The sequence below is a fragment of the Babylonia areolata genome, chromosome 19 (genome assembly GCF_041734735.1).
Source record: "Babylonia areolata isolate BAREFJ2019XMU chromosome 19, ASM4173473v1, whole genome shotgun sequence".
Lineage (NCBI taxonomy): Eukaryota > Metazoa > Mollusca > Gastropoda > Neogastropoda > Buccinidae > Babylonia > Babylonia areolata.
In genome coordinates, this window is record NC_134894.1 from 40,815,752 (window position 1) to 40,833,138 (window position 17,387).

General features: G+C 41.6%; 1 protein-coding gene across 2 annotated transcripts; it reads left to right on the top strand.

Moving 5' to 3' along the window:
• Window positions 1–473: 473 nt before the first annotated feature.
• On the top strand, window positions 474–13,179 carry LOC143293712 (sodium-dependent glucose transporter 1A-like). Of its 2 annotated transcripts, none has more exons than XM_076604904.1 (4): window positions 474–576; window positions 2,056–2,267; window positions 4,534–4,819; window positions 7,669–13,179. In XM_076604904.1, the coding sequence occupies exons 2-4, from the start codon at window positions 2,073–2,075 to the stop codon at window positions 8,748–8,750; spliced, it is 1,563 nt and encodes a 520-aa protein (XP_076461019.1). In that variant the 5' UTR covers window positions 474–576; window positions 2,056–2,072; the 3' UTR covers window positions 8,751–13,179. The 2 variants fall into 2 exon arrangements, with proteins under 2 accessions (XP_076461019.1, XP_076461020.1); XM_076604905.1 differs by having other exon boundaries at window positions 506–576; window positions 1,976–2,267.
• The last annotated feature ends 4,208 nt before the right edge of the window (window positions 13,180–17,387 follow it).

The window sequence follows — 17,387 nt, forward strand, 5'->3', positions numbered from 1 at the left end:
TGGACTCTTTCGATTAGGATGGATTGCCTCTTTAGGCTTGCAGGACCCCAAATAACGTTTGCATATTCCAGATGTAGTCTCACAATAGTCTTGTACAGTTTTGTGAACGTGTCTTTGTCTAATAATGTAAAGGCTCTCCTTACCATTCCTAGTACTTGGTTTGCCTCACCAACAATTCGATTTATGTGCGGGTCAAAATTAAGATTTTCATCAAACGTAATACCCAAATCTTTTTCTTCGTTACATCTTGTAATCTTTGGAACATTTTTACCCATATATATATATATATATATATATATATATATATATATATATATGTGTGTGTGTGTGTGTGTGTGTGTGTGTGTGCACTAAAGGCTGACGAAGCGCGTTGGGTTATGCTGTGGTGTAGCAAATATGGATTTGTCCGAAGGCAGTGACGCTTCCTTGTGAAACTGAAACTGGATACTGCTTCCGGGTCACATGTGACTTCCGACCTATACACTGTAGTAGTAGTAGTAGTAGTGTTTCATTGCATAGTTTCAGTTTCTGTTTCAAGGAGGTGTCAAAACGTATTGCCACACTTTTGTTAAGAAGGTGAGCAAAATTGACTGTTTGATCGTCATGTACTGGTTTCCACCCCCATAACCCAATCTTCTCCCCACCCTCTCCACCCGCGGCGGCGTGTCTGATTTTGCTGTGCAACTCAGAATCACAGAATTATTCGGCTAGAAGCCTTTTGCCCTCATAATAATGTCCATTAATGTGCTTTTGGGTCACTATATAGTGAAATGTTCCAAGGTTTAATCAGGCATAGTGTATACAACATTTATTTCTGACTCAATAAAGATTTAAATCGATGAAAAATTACATGGTCCTTAAAATTTGTGTCAGTTTTGTTTTTGAAGGCGTTTACTGATGTGATGATGCATTGATGGTGTCAGAGGAAAGGTTATTCCACAGATTAATGATACGATTAGTAAAAAATTTGTGGAACTGGTAAGTGTTGTCTTGTTAAATTTGAAGTTGTGCCCTCGAGTCATCAAATTTAGCCAAGGTAAATAGTGTGCATGATATAGAATAAATTCTAGACTGGGCTGTTTAGATAGAGCTAGACGCTCCTCATAACTATTACTAAGGTCTCCAGTACCAGTTTTCCACTTAGTAAATCTGTGTTGAACGCCTTCAATCATATTTATGTGCTTTTTTAAGGAAAAAGGAATCACACGTGAGCCCTGAAGGCTTTTCCTCTTGTTATATTGATTGTTTATTGGGAGGGGGGAGGGTAGGGGCTGGGGGGTGGGGGGAGCGCTTGGGGAGGGGGAGAGTGCCTTATTTTCCATGTTCTTTATCAAGCCATACATCGGTCTCAACTATTCGAGATCAGGCCTGTCTCAGGCACATTCTGTCACAGTAGGTATGACTATCCACAGAGAGCAATCTGTGTCGAACGCCATCCAGCAGTGGTGTAGTGAATACTTTTGTTGACCATAGACCTCATAATCGTGTCACTCTATTATGTGTGTGCGTGTACATGTGTGTGCACACACATTCATGTGTGTCTGTGCATGTGTATATGTTGGTAACTGTCCATGCAAATACAAAATTATAAACTTTGTTGTTTTTCATAAACTTGTTCATTTGTACAGTCTTTCATGAGGAAAATAATAGACAAGGTCAAGACATTGTAGGCCAACTGGGATGTGCCTGGTGTTGTAATTTAAATTGAATCAAGATTTTGAAGGTTTAGGTTTGTAACCTGGAATATACATTAAGCATTGTTCTACATTAAATAGTCAAATTACTGTATTATGTGAATTTATGATGATGGTAATGCTGATGTGATCATTCACAGTGATTATGTAAAGGAGGATTGACTAAGTAATCCATAGCAGCATTCAGGTTTGGGCTTGAAAATGCACGTCTGACTTTGAAAATTAAAGATCTGTCATTCTGTGCACCTCATGCATGCTCTCTCACACTCCTTCATATGAAGATACTGACAGTATCATTATGATGATAACAGTGCTGGCATTGTGATGTGATAACAATATACTGACAATCATGATGAAATAGATCAAAAAGAGTTAAGAATGGCCACCGAAGACAACAACATTGCAAGCAATCACCGGGAACAGGAAGAACCCGGCCAAACAGATAACCGTGATGTCAAGAACACCATGGCAGCATCGAAGGGAAAAAGCAGTTTGAGAGACAGGTGGAAAGACCCAGTGTACAGGAGAAATGTCTGGCGTACAATTTGGCTGGGAGCAACATTTTGGGGTGTGGTGAGTGTTTTGTGGTGGATATCTTTTGTTTCTTTCAGTCCTTTGTCTGAGATATATGTTAGAAAAGTAGAAAAGTTATAGCCTTTTCCCTCCACAAATCTTGTGAACTGACACTCTCCGTGCGTCCTTAATGTTTCATTCACTCTCATAGAGGAATAAAAATAAAGAAAAAAGAAACTTAAACATTGTTGTCATAGCTGGCTAATGACATGATCTTATGTCTCAATGGAAGTAGACAGTCATTCAATGAAGCTATGGATCAGGCTCTGTTCAGGTTAGCAGAAACATGCTTGAAAAATACTATGTAGATAAAAAGATAAAACACAGTTTGGATTTGTAGCTGGAAAGATTGTCAGAATCAGATATAAGAGAAACAAAAACTTCATTTGAGATCCAGGTGTTTACAAATCTGGGGAATTAAATTCTCAGTCATATGCTTTATCAAATGGGTTTATGTGTAGACAATGGCTGTTTCTTGGCCTGTCTGCTGTATCCTGCACTGACAGTGCGTTGTACACCTGCTTGTATGGGGATATGTGGACAGCAGCTACTTCATAGCCTGTTTGATGTGTGTCCTCCTGAAGCGATCAGCATAATCCATGATGCACAAACTACCTTGGTTGGGACTGACATGTGCAAAGGCTAGAAACCATCCTCGCCAAGCGGGGACCAGCCTACACAGCTTATGCCAGTCTTGTTTGGTGCAACAGCAGAGCTATCAATGAGTGTCTGTGTTTATAATCCATCATACACAACCCCCCTTGGTAGCGGTCGACATAAATAAAGGCTTGTAACCATCCTCCGTGAGTGAGGGTGCCAATCTGGTATCAGTAATGGCAGAGCTATCAAGCAATATATCTATGGTATCCAAGAAACAACACAGGTAACATATACTCAGATAATGAACTGTGATGCATCATACAACAGGTATCCCATTAAGGGAGCTAAAACTGAAATCAGTTATGTGAACTAAAACTCGCACCAGCCGAATGACACAAGCTGTGAAGTTAGCGAAGCCCAGATAGTTAGCACACACATTCAAATCATGATTCTGAGGTTGCCTCCTCTAATGGGTAGAACTTTATTTGGGATCCAGGAGTTTACATATTTGGGGAGTTAAATTCTCTATTTGTCAATTGACACTAACAGCATTGTCAGAGTGAATTACTGGGATAAGCTGTTCACAATGAAAAGGATTTTAACTTAATGGAATAAAAGACACTTAAAAAGTTTAGGTTATATTATATGGACATTTGTTTAAGTCTTTTCAAAGATTGTGCATCTTTTGATTCATCTACCTGATCCACAAGCTGATTTTCTTATCAAACTTGAAACTGAATTGTACTAATTTTGTAATAAACTGGGTTTTTTTTGGGTTTTTTTAAAGGGTGTATGACGTTTCTCTCAGACTGTGCAACAGTGTCTTTTTCTCAGATCCTGCAAGTTGTGCATTTCTCTCAGGCTGTGTACGAAATGCCTCTCTCAAATCCCTTTCTGGCAGTTTGTGTAAAATAATGCCTCTCAGGCTCAGCTGTATCTTGCTGTCAGACACTACAAAAGGTGTCTTTCTCTCAGATCTGGTGAGACGTGTCTTTCTCACACACCATGAAATATGTTTCTTTCTTTTTGAATCTGCAAAATGTCTTTCTCTTGAAATCTACAAGATCTGTCTTTCTCTTGGACACTACAGGATGTGTCTTTCCCTTGGACTATGCAAGATATATGCCTTTTTCTTGGACAGTGAAGATGTGTCTTTCTCACAGTTTGCAAGATGCATCTTTCTCACAAACTCTGTGATATATCTGTTTGTTTCAGATTCCTCAAGCTGTGCCTTTCTCTTTGACTCTGCAAGAGATGTCTTTCTCGCAGATATTGCAAGATGTTAGACACATCTTGCAAGACCTGTTTTTTGCGGGGTTTTTTGTTTTGTTTTTTATCACTGAGATCTGTTTTTCACCCAGACTCTATGAGATGTGTCCTCTCAGTCTCAGCAAGACATGTCTTTCCTTCTGTCTCTGTAGGATCTGTCTTTCTCTCTTACCCTGCAAGAGATGTTTTTATCAAACATTGCAAGATATGTCTAATTCTCTCAGACTCTGCATGATCTATTTCTCAGACTATAAGATGTATCTTTCACCCACACCCTGCAAGTTGTCTTTTATTTAGATTCTGTAAGGTCTGTCTTTCTCTCAGACTCTACAAAATATATCCATCTCTTAGACTTTACCAGGGGTATCTTTCTTTATTTCTGTGTTGTTTTGTGCAGGGTTTTGCTGTGGGACAGCGGGGCCCAGCTTTTCTGGATATTCAGATCATCACACAGACTGATGTAGAACAGGCCTCCTTCTTCTACACAGCAAGTTCAGTCGGTTATCTGGTGGGATCGCTGGTGGCTGGAGTGATCTACGACAAGCTCAATAAGTCGCTGCTCCTTCTGCTGTCTGTGGTTGGTTTGGCAGTGAGCACAGCCATCCTGCCATGGTGTTCCCTCTACAGTCTGATGATCACCATCCATGTTGTTTCTGCTCTTTTTGCTGGGGCCCTCGATACAGGTCTGTGAGTTGTGATAGTGTCACCATGTGTGTGCATGTGTGTACATCTGTTCTCATGCTGGAATCAGATGCCTTTTAAACCCATTAAGTAATCTAGGAATTCCTCCGTTGTTATTCACTTATTGTCAATATTACTGTTATTTTGTGTGGGGCAAGGGACTCTGCTGCTGTGGGTGCATTGCTCACTCTTGTAAAGAGGGCGATTTTTGTTCCCATCTGTGAATTTTAGGGTGTTTGTTTTGCTTATATGGTGAGTTTATGTTCTCCCGTGCATGCATTTGACTATGTTGAACTGAAGTACTTTTTACAGCCTATTAATGCAGGCATATTCAGGGATTCTGATTGAGCTCTGTCATAATTGTTGAAGTGGTTTCAGGAATGGTAAGAGTTAAACATTGTCATCCTGTTACATTTGGTCTGTTCAGCATAATTAGTGATATTAATCACTGCATAAGTCTCCGATGGATTACAAATCATACCATAGCTCAGCATGGTGCAGCCGGGTCCGCTCTGATGTCACCGCCTTTGAGAAGGCACTTAACTCACCTTGCACCAGCTACACCCCTGTCTGCAGTGCCACCGACATTCCAGTACCGGGATTGGACTTATTAGTCATCTACAGACCCACCCAGTGTGATGCTCAAATTCCTTAACCAGCTGGTAGTTGAACTGAATAGTTTGACTTGGAATTGTTTTTGAATTATCTCAATGAAGATTTTTTTTACCCTCCTATTCTTATCTCAGTTAAATTTATCATTTTGTTGCACAGTAAGTTGAATTAACTTGGTCCTACTGTTGCACTAGCTGAAAGCAGCATTGGTTGAATTCTGCTGCTGGATAAACTGAATGAAGAGATGACTTTACTCCATTGTTAAATTAACTGAATGAAGAGTTGACCAAAGTATGTGACTGAACAAATCGAAGAAAGAAAATTTTGTTGTCTTGTTTGTAACTCTGCAAATGAACAGAGCAGAGAGTTTGTCATTCCACAGTAAAGAAAGATGTTGGATATTGGGGATATTACAAAATGGACTCATTACATATAATCATCAGTGGGCAAAAACTTGGAAGCAGAAGAAAGAAAGACAAGAATGTGTTTGATTCTATACATGCATTTACATTTCTGAAAGTGAATGGTTATCTGTGTACTTGAATGCTCTGTAAATATGGCTTTTGTTTTTAAAAAAGATTAACCAGCTAATTTTTGACTCACTTGTGTAAACAAAGTGAGTCAATGTTTTAACCCGGTGTTCGGTTGTCTGTGTGTGTGTGTGTCCGTGGTAAACTTTAACATTGACATTTTCTCTGCAAATACTTTGTCAGTTGACACCAAATTAGGCATAAAAATAGGAAAAATTCAGTTCTTTCCAGTCATCTTGTTTAAAACAATATTGCACCTCTGGGATGGGCACAAAAAATAAAAAAGAAGCTAAATTATATGCAAACTGCATTGACTTATATTTTTTTATTCTCTAAACTTGGTACTTTGATCTGATATTCTGACACAACAACAAGAGCAGTCATTATTATCATTTTTTGTTCAAACAGGAACTTCTTTTGCTAAGCATGGAAGTTATATTTATTTTGCAAATGTTTTGGTGCAGATAGTAAAAAAGGGAAATTAATCTGTAATTAATGCAAGGGGACTTAATTTGCTTTAAACTGATCTTTCTCATCTTAAACATTACATTTTGAAATTATACTCAATAGATAAAAAGCTTGTGTGTTTTACTCTAAGTGTACAGGGCTTTCACTATGTTCATTCGCCCAAGTGGTCTTTTTCGGAAAATACTAAAATCAATACGACGAGTGGACTTTATAGATCTATTGGCTGAGCCCTGAAGGTCATGGGCAAAAATCATTTGCGTACACATATTTATACACATTCAAAGCGCGTGCTCATATTCTTCGCGAACACGAAGGACGCCATTTTGTTTCAAGTTGTTGACCTGCCCATTCAATCCTATATTCAATGGACAATAAGCGATAACATGTGATGGAAAGTTGGAGAAGGAGACCGTTAAATATTTTTTCAGAGAAAGATTTGTGAACGCCTCATCACTTACTGGATTATGCCCCAAACTGCCATAAAAATATCCACAGAATCAGTCGGAATTCACAGTTAAAAATAATAAACGATGTGAGTTAATAACCTTGAATTGATCGGAAACGTAAAAATTTCCAGTCTTGACTTTTCTCAAAATGAAGTCCTTTTCACTTCATATACGTTTAGAAGTACTTGTACTTGGCTCTACGTGTTATTAGTTTAATGAAATACTCAATTTTCATATCAACTTTAAAACTATAAAACTAGAATGAACATAAAAGAGAAATTGAATTGACCGTGTCAACCGGGTGTAACTAACTGAAACTTGTACATCTATCTAGATCCAGAGAAAACGGCTAAATGTTGCAGTGTGATTGCGGTGATAGCCACGTCTCCTTTACCGCAGACTTAAAAAGAATTTTTGATTGCCCTTAAAGATTTTTTGAATGCCCAAGATACACCAGAACAATATGATTTAAACAGGGTTCTCACTGCGAATACCGCAATCGATTTATCGCCCTTCAAAAAAGCATGTTTAAATATTATATTTTTGAACATCAGTTAAGGAGCGACAATAGTGTAATGGGTAAGACAGTTTCTTCTCACCCGAACATGCGGAGTTTCGAATCTGCCATTAGGACTTTTTTTTTCTTTTAACCCGAAGCTTTATAATAACAAATACAGAACACATTTTAACGATTAGATTTTTTTTTTTTTTTAAGTGTATCACAAGTGAGTCTTGAAGGCCTTGCCTCTCTTGTCTTTGTATAAAACAAACCAGTTTTTTCTGTACATGTTTCAGCGGGTAATGCTGAGCTGCTTCGCATCTGGGGGTTGGAGGGGGAAATGGCCATGCAGTTCATCCATTTTGCCTTTGCCCTGGGAGGTGTCGTCAGTCCCCTTGTCACCGAACCCTTCCTGACGCCTAATCCAGAGGACGACATAGACATCACTACCATTGCCACAACATCATTGGCCATGGACAATGTCACCATTGCGTCATACCCTACATCAACCCCTGATGTCATGAACAATTCAACTGCTGTTCCCTTGCCTCTAACCACTGACGTTCATTACGCGTTCTTGATCTCTGGAGGGCTAATACTTCTTATAGCTATACCGTTGACTGTGCAGTTGTTCTCTGACAGGTCTCAGAAACGGAGACAGGACAAACAGGATGAAAAGAAAGACGTCAAACAGCCATTGCCTTTTGGGTTGTTTTTGTTTGTTATGAGCATTTTGTGCATATTTTACTTTTTGTACTCTCCTGTTGAGGACACATTTGCGTCCTTTTTGACAACATTTGTTGTCAAACAGCTGCACTGGAGCAAATCCAAAGGAGCGCAGGTTACTGCGTTATTTTGGGCCTCGTATGCAGGGGGTCGTTTTCTGTGTATCTTTATTGTTCGGATTTTAACTTCTGTGAAACTGCTGGTTCTCAGCTGTGTGTCAGTGTTTTTTGCCATACTTGCTATGCTGCTTTTCTCAGCACACGGTATTGATGTTGGCATCTGGGTGTCAACCATCTTTACTGGTGTTTCCATGGCATCAATTTTCCCAACTGGCTTCACGTGGGTAGACGATGAACTGGTGCGCGTGACTGGGCGTGTAACTTCCAGCATCATTATCGCTTCTAGCGCGGGAATGATTGTCAACCCTATCATTGTAGGCTACCTTATGCAAGAGCTTACCCCTATGTGGTATGTCTACCTCCTCCTCATCGAGTCTGGTCTGTCTCTGGCTGTCTTTTTCTTCTTGCTAGCACTGTCCCGCCTCTTCCTCAGGAAACATTATGATATTCGCAGGACACAGACACCGGAATTTGTGGTTTCCAGTTTAGCCGTTGAAGAGAATAGGTCAAGAACAGTAGACTGTAGGGCATGAAGGATGAGTAAACAGCTACAGCTGGCAGTGTAACTGTTATACAGGAGGATAAAAAGGAAGAAAAATAAAAACAGTCAACACACAAAAATGAACTAGAAGGAAACAAAAAGAGCTGCACAAACAAAGAAACACACACACACACACACACACACACACACACACACACACACACACACACACACACATTGCAGTGGTACGACCAGGTGCATGGAACAGATTATAATGACTGCAAGAATGGCAATGAAGTACTTGAAAGATGAGAATACGACTAAACAGAGCAGGCAAATATAAAAACATTAAATGCTTGCATATGAACCACCTTACAGAGAGAATCAGGATGATTTTATTTTAGATCATAAATAAGAATGCGCAAAATGTCCAAAGTAAGAATTGTGAAATAAAGTCAGTTGCCGTGTTTTGTAATTTGTACTCATTATGCTTTGAAATGGACTTTGGAGGATTCTCATTGTTAAAGAGTATTTGTTGGTTTGGACATTTTTTAAAAAGGTTTATGTATCAATGTATGTACTTATGAGAAAGTGTGGGTTGGTGGGTGTATGGTTGTGAAAGCAGTTGTTCATCTCTTGTTTTATTCAGTTTAGCTGCATCAGGACTGACGGTTTAGAGATTTTGAATTTTGAAAAATGGAAAAAAAAGTCAAAATTGACTGAATATTTAATTATGTTTTTTGTTGTTGTTGTTTTTTATCATCATATGCATGAGTATTTTTCATTTTGATTCTTTTTCACTCACAATACTTTGCCAGGTTATGTGTAATACTTTGGATAAAATGAGAATGGTGTTGTTTTTTTCTCTTGTTTTAGTTATTTCTTTCTTTTCTACTTCTTCCATGATATCCTTTCATTTCTAAGGTCTTTTTTCTTTTCTTTTCTTAAATTTAACAGTAATAAAATACACAAAATGGGTTTTCTTCTTCTTTTTAATCATTTTTGTTTATTTTTAGTTTTCTTATGAGGCAACATTTATTTTCCTCTTCTTCTCATATTTAATTTGTCTTTCTCTCTCTCTCTCTTATCATTTCTCTTTTCTGTTTGAGTAGTTTTTTCTTGAGTTTGAACCATGTCAAAATTATCATCACTTAAACATATATACATGCATCTGGTACCGCATTCACTTTCTTTTCTATTGGCCAGCTTCTTTGTCAGTTTATTATCAATTCCTCAAATTTAAATTACATGTATATTAATTGTTTCTATTGCTAAATTGTTTTTCTGTTGTTGTTGTTTTTTGTTGTTGTTGTTGTTGTTTGCTGTTTTCTTCATGTCATTTCCTTCAGATAAATTTATTTCAATAAACCTTTTTTAAATTTTTTTTTATTTCTCTCTCTCTCTCTTGTATTAAAGTCGTATTACTTATGCATTTCAGAGATGAGTTTACTTTATTTTTTAATGTTCTTGACTTTTTTATATAGGTCTTTAATCATACTATCATGTATTCTATTTTAAATCTTCTTGTGAGAATTAGAGGAACTGTGAGTGTTTATGGCTTCTATTACTTATACTGCTTGAATATTGGTCTTCTTTTTGTTCTGGGTGTAGATTGTTGTTCCAAGACAATCTATTTGCTGGATATACACAAGTTTGTAGCTGGATACACATATGCATATTTAATCTTGGGTGTTTGGGCATTGTTATGTAAGTTTTGGAAGTTGTTGTGTGTTTTTGTTGTGTGTTGAAGCTTTGCATTTGTGAGCTTAACTTGAAGCAGTGCCTGGTGTATTGTAAATGTTTTGCTACATGCATATGAATTTGTTAGTGATTGTTGAATTTTCTGTATATTTCTATTTTATGTTACCCCACCCCACCCCCTCAACATTTTTTCCCCCTCTTTTTGCCAGGTATCTATTGCCATTTTTTCATGCTTGTTTGAGTTTGTGTGGTGGTGGTAGAACTTACCAGCAAAGACCCAATATTGTACTAACAAGAATTTGTATTGTATCACTCTTTTGTCACAAAAGATTTCTCTGTGTGAAATTTAGGCTGCTCTCCCCAGGGAGGGCATGTGGCTGCACTGAGAGCGCCACCCTTTTTTCTTTTTTTTTTCTGCCTGCAGTTTTGTTGGGTTTTTTTTTAGTGTGTTCCTATCAAAGCAGATTTTTCTACATAATTTTGCCAGAGACAACACTTTTGTTGCGATGGGCTGTTTTGCTTGTGCTAAATGCATGCTGCACACAGGACTTTGGTTTATCATCTAATCCAAATGACTAGCGTCCAGGCCACCACTCAGTGTCTAATTGAGGGGGAGAAAATTGTTGGATTTGAAGCAGTTTGCTCAGATTCACTCACTTCCTAGGCAGACAGGTTACTGCTGGGTCAACACTTTACTACTCAGATGTCAGACGGCATTATAGTCATATATAATTGTAAATAATTTCTGGTTTTGCTTGTTTGGGTTCTGTTTTATGGATGATCAATGTGATGTTTAGATTCTTTTTTGTACTTACAGCTACAAAGAGAGATGTGTGACTGATACTGAAATGCTTTTCATGTGCAGATTTGTATTGAACTGGATCATGGATATAGTCGCCATAGAGTTAGAGCATTGGATTCTTGCCTGAATGTTTTGTGTTTGATCCGCAGTATTTAATTTATTACAAATACTTTATGATTATTTTAGACTTTTAATGATTGCACAAATGTGATAAAGTTTGCTAAAAGCCCAGTCATTTTTTAACCATGATCTTATTTAAATTCAATTATGGTAATTGTTTATCAGTGTTACGGAGTGCCACAATCTAATTTCCTCTTCCAGGGGAGTTCAAGTGCTTCTGTTTATTTGCACGTGTTTTTTGTACTGGTCAGTGAGCTTTTTTTTTCTTTTTTTTCTTTTTTGTACTGGTCAGTGAGTATATTTTTCTCTGCCCAGTTTAAGTGGCTAGCGACACACAGTCTGTCACAGAGGCTTGGAAGGAAAAGGTCTCGCTGTTGGTGCTCTGTGGTTCTGGCTACAGGTAATTACATATTATTTTTCATGAGAGTTTAAAGATATAGTTTGTCTCTTTGTGTAAGCATGTTTATGTACTGTTAATATGGTTAATATTTGTTATGCATATTTTGGTGGAACTATGCTTTGCGATATATTGTGTAAACTTGGCTACACCGCAAATTGACCAAAGGATTGTTCTCTGTACATATAATCACTAGCATGAAGAGCAAAGGTAGTATAGAATTATGCTATCTCTCTATTTCTAAATGTTGAGAAATGTGGCCATGTTTTTCATAACCTGGGAATCATTGTTAAATATTCTGTTCACCTTGTTCACCAGATAATGAATAAACATTTCCCTCTTTTTGTGTCATGTAAGCAGCATGGCGGTCCTGACGCACAGATAATGAATAAACATTTCCCTCTTTTTGTGTCATGTAAGCAGCATGGCCTTAATGAGAAATTGATATTTGATAATTGGAGAGTCCGTAGATATTCTGATATAATTATTTGAACTAATGTAAGTAGGGGTATGAATGGAAAAGGATGAATTAAGTGAAAGGGGAATGTGGAAATTTTATAGAGAGCACATATCTTACGGGTCTTAATACACCGTCCCGGAGTTCTGGGGCAGACGCAGAGACAGCCCAGTCCGAGGAGACGGGATCAACCCACTGTCCGAGGAGACGTGGTAACGGCCCAGTCTGGGGAGACTGGAGCAGGTTGAGACCTGGCTGTGGTCTGTTGAGGCTGGTGCAGCCTCGAGACTACAGGCATCTTGAAGACTAAGACACATCCAAAAGAACCAGGAAATTTGTGTGTGCAGCACAAGACCCGAGGTGATATGTGTGTTGACTGTTTAGTTCATGGGCCCTCAAAAACATTGAACAGAAGTCAGCATTCCCCAGACTCAAATTGGATGTCTGCGTTTGTGTGTGGGTGTACATGTGTATATTATTTGCTTATTAAGCAGAACAATTTGTGAATATTTTTTTGTTAAATTATATAGGCTCAGGGGCAATACTTTGTGTCTGTTTTGTTTACGGAAGAGTGCGGGAGATAGAGACTGAACTCGCATGTGAATGGTTGTTGCCTCCCTTTTGTCTAGTCTGTCCTTCACTCTCTTGCGTAACAATCAGCATCAACATTCTGATTGATCTAACATCCTAACACAAAACTTGCTTTGTACTCCTAGTTATTTTCATTTTGACATGTGATATAAGGAATTTCTGAAATTTATATTCTTCATATTTGGTAAAGATGATTCCAACTTATAAGGAGTTGTAAATTGTTTTGAAATTTATATTCTTCATGTTTGATAAAAATGATTCCAACTTGCTTTATAAAAAGGTTATTTCTTTAGCACGTATTGTGAAATACAAAATATGATGGTTGATTACATATGACATTGTTACATTTTTATATAAATGACCTTATGACTTGTTTTTCCTTCTTTTTTTTTTAAGCAAATGAGTAAAGGAAGATGAGTGATCAACATCTCTTCTTTGTAAAAAATGACATTGCAAGGAGGGAGAGACAGACAGACAGAAACAGAGTTGAAAAGTTAGGGAAGAAATGAGACGGGAAGAATGGGGAGGACTGAATATCAATTTGGTATCATATACTGTACCATGTCAAACTGATGCAAACCAGGCCCATCTGTTTGCTCTTCTCGGCCAAAATTTATCGCGGCAACTCAGTGATACAACATCTTGCCATTAGACGGCCGTCTGCTAGCCAGTGAAATGACGTTTCAGGCAGTGGGTAAGCAATCATTCTCAGTGGCCACCATTTTTCAGATAAGTGACATTATCGATTTGCTCTGTCTTTGCCAGCCTGTTATGTATTAGAAATGTTATTTTCATGCAGGTTTGTTGTTTGTTGCAGCTTTCCGGGACGTTTTCGTCTCGGGATTCACTCTCTGCTCTCCTTTGGTTGTTACAGACTGTTCCTGACTTTCTTCTACTTACAGACTTGCCGCAATACTTGGGAATAACTTGTCCCAATTGCGGAGCATCGCTAACCATTCCGGCGATAGCTGAACCCTTGAGGTTGGGATAGTCCTCTCACAGGAGACTATCTCTGGTCCTGGGACCCACAGGTTCTCCCGTCTGTTATTGGGCCAGTGCGTCTTTGTTGACACATTGAGGTGGAACAGCTCAACAGCTAGAACTCCTAACACAGTCAAGAAGGGGACTATAGGGGATTGGAGTTTGGGCCAGACCCCACGTTATCCCAAGTGGAGGATCGTTTTGTTGAGGGATGTGCCTCTACTGTGCCTGTGGTTGTGTGGAGATGGCCTTTGAAAAAAACAAAAAAACATAGATATGTATACAGATATATATGTTCATACATATTTATATTTCTCTCTCTCTCTCTCTCACAGCCAGTCTTATGTTATAGGCCAGACATGATGTCACAGTGGGGCACGCATGATTTAGCCCTCTATTCTCTGTTCATGGACAGGCTGTCAGTGGTGGCAATGCTTTCTCTCTCCATCCCTCCCATGCTGAGACCCCTCCCCACCTCCCTCAGTGGGGGCAGACACCTATGGCCTTCAGGAGGGCCACACTCATGCTCTCCCCAGGTCAAGTCACCCCAGTATCCCTACGGGAGGGGATGCGGGGCGCATGGCACCCACCTGCTTGTCAGGTGAAGCTGCTGTCTGTTGGGTCTCCCCTGCTGGGATAGACATGCACGTGTCAGGCGGTCCCGCTATCCGGCCGGTCTCCCCTGCTGGGGGAGGCATGTGTCAGGCGGTCCCAGGACACCCGGGTCAGGACAGGTTACTGGACTTCCCACCGACCTGGACAAGTTTTTTCTTCTTTTTTTCCCCCCTTCCTAAAAGTCCATGTGCCAGTGAGCCCTTGGGATGGGCTCACAGAATGGTTGGCACTCACGGGCAGATCCCCCCATTCTACCCATACAGGGGTTCACACTGGCACACTCTGGGCTGCCGGGAGGGCCAGGGATGACCCCAGGTCCTATCCTCCCCGGATTCATCCCAGTACCCCTTACCCTACACATTTGGTGCTCAACTGCGGATGCCCACCACATCACCTGGAGTAGCCCACTGGTTTGGTCAGGGAAACCTTTCTGGTCACCAACGCATCCCACTCGGGACATAGCACATCTGGGTCTGCCTACCCTGGTGGGGAAAGCTTGCACTTTCTCCTACCTCAGCCTTAGGTAGTCGGGAGAACAGTAGGCCTTACTGCCTTCCAGCACGCATGTGTTCCCACCTCTTTTCATGACGTGCTACTTGAGGACCTTGGCTCCCTCACTCTCACGTGGCTGAAGATGTTCTCCCGACACTTCTGGGTGGCACCCATGGGTTGATTCCCCAATTGGGGTTCACCCTGTGGCCACACTGGGCGCAGCGGAGGGCTAGGCCCTCTCCCTACCCTGATTTCAGCCCAGCCATGTGGAGGGACTGAGTATTTCTCGGTCATGACAACATCCACGCTCATCATGACCTCCCTTTTGGGTCCTTGCACATCCGGACCCTCATCAAGAAAGCCAAGAGTTTCCGCAGCCCCTTGGGAGATGACAGGGTGTTTTCACACCTGGTATGTTCTGGGCTCAGTTGCGGACCTGCCTCCCAGGTCTCAGCCCAGCATGTTTTGCCCCCAGTATTTTTCTCCACCAGGACTCGATTGCAGCCCAGTGTGGAAGTACTGAGCACTTGTGGGTCAGGGTGACCTCTACAGCTGCCAGCACCTCCCTTGTGGGCACCTGTACCACCATGGGAGGGAATACTGCAGGCGGGACCCTTGCTTGTGCATCAGGTGACAGCGCACATGTGCTTCGGGTAGCTCCGGCTTGTCCTCGTCTCGGTCGGCCCATGGTCCCAACACCTAATTTGGACGGGACCTATGGGGCCACTTTCTCCCTTGCTGGAGTTCCCAGTACCAGGGGGGTCAGTTGCCCTTCATGGGGTCAGTCGCCCTCCAAGGGTGATTTTTCCTTTCAAACCTAATGCAGATGCACCAAAGGTGCATGCTTGGATGCTACAAGGCCTGGGTAGAACTCCTCATCCTCTCCCTCCTGAACTCTGCCACACACCTCTTCTTGGGCGCCATGCACCAAAGTGTTTGGCTGTGAACACCCACTCTTTAGTCAGGGCAGTCTCCATGGTCACATGCACCCCCCTCAGGGACGCTTTCCCTTTGGGGTCCCCTTAAATGGGGTTCAGGGTCTCTATCGCCTCCCTCTAGGGACTGACCGCTTCTGGGTCACCCAGACAAAGTCAGTGAAGCTTGCGGCTTCTTTTTACCACTCGCTCCTGCATTGTGGAGATTGATGGGTGTTCATGCCTTCTGTGCTTGCATGGGTCCCTTCCTAACAATCTCAGGAGGCACACAGTGTCGAGATTGTCACAACCCTCGTGGGCGTTGCTGGACCTGCGGTCCATGGGCTCTAGCTCTACAGCAGGCATGAATCAGCAGGTAACTTTGATTTGCTCACTCTTCTACGCACCAGGCTGCACACCCAAATCTGGAGACCCCCTTGGGTATATCCAGGCGTGAGGGAACCCTGCCCAATATGGTCTGGGAGGTCCATTTTGAACGCTGGGGCTGACCCTGCCCTCATGGGTCACTCCGCCATCAGCCTTCGGAATCTGACAGTGTGGCTGCACGCCTGACAGTCAAGGCAGATGCCACTACCAGCCAGCACATCAACTCCATGCTTGCCAGAAGGGCCGCCGTGATCTATCTCTCTAACAACCCAGAGAAGAAAAGGCTGCCTCATGGTCAATTCCCACCCAGCAGCACTTTCTCGATGACTGGGTTATGTTGCGGCTAGAATTGGGGTGCATGCTGTTTCGGGCAGAAGATTCCTCCTCCTCTGTGACCCGCTCCTCTTTCTTATGTACCCAAGTTAAAGGAGCATGACAACATTTTGACGATGGGGATATCTCATGGCGTCAGGTTCATGTGGAGGGATTGAGTAATCCAGTCCTCTGCCCTCCTGTGTGGTCATTCCAGTGCACCCCATCCTCTGCCGACAGTGGGGCTGGCAGGGGTTTCCAGGTTCAGTTCAGAGTTCGGTTCCTCTAGGTAGGTACCTTCTCACCTGACTCCACTTGGCACAGTCGCAGGCCTTGTGTACAATTCACACATCCAGATTTCGGGAGCTGTGCACACAACAGGGATTGTCACAACAAAAGGGAAATTGCGCTCTCTCCCTTAGCCAGTCCTCCGACTTCTTAGGGACAACATTTGCCAAACGATCCATAAGGGTCGGTCAGGGGTTTCAGTGTTCAGTTCACGGTGCACAAAGACAAGGCTGGTCTCAGAGGGTTTAGCCCAGAGTTATGCACATTTGGCAGATTGGTTCCTGGAAATACATCACAAGGCTGGTCTCAGAGGGCTTAGCCCAGGGTCATGCACATCTGGCAAATTGGTTCCTGGAAATACATCAGCAATAACTTATCTACCCCCCCCCCCCCCAACCCTTCCCATTTCTGGCTCAGGGGCTCCCACTGACCCCATACTTCAAGGGGCATTCTTCACGATGCATCCTCGTGAGTAATGGGGAGCACACTCGGGCTCACGCCTTGCAGCCGTGATTGGGTCGTTACGGGAGCCAAGTGAAACTTTACTCTTCTGGAGCTTGCAGCAATTCGCTGGACTTGTCTCCATTCTACTTGGGTGGAAGCCATCCAGAACATGTGGCGTTCACGGGTAA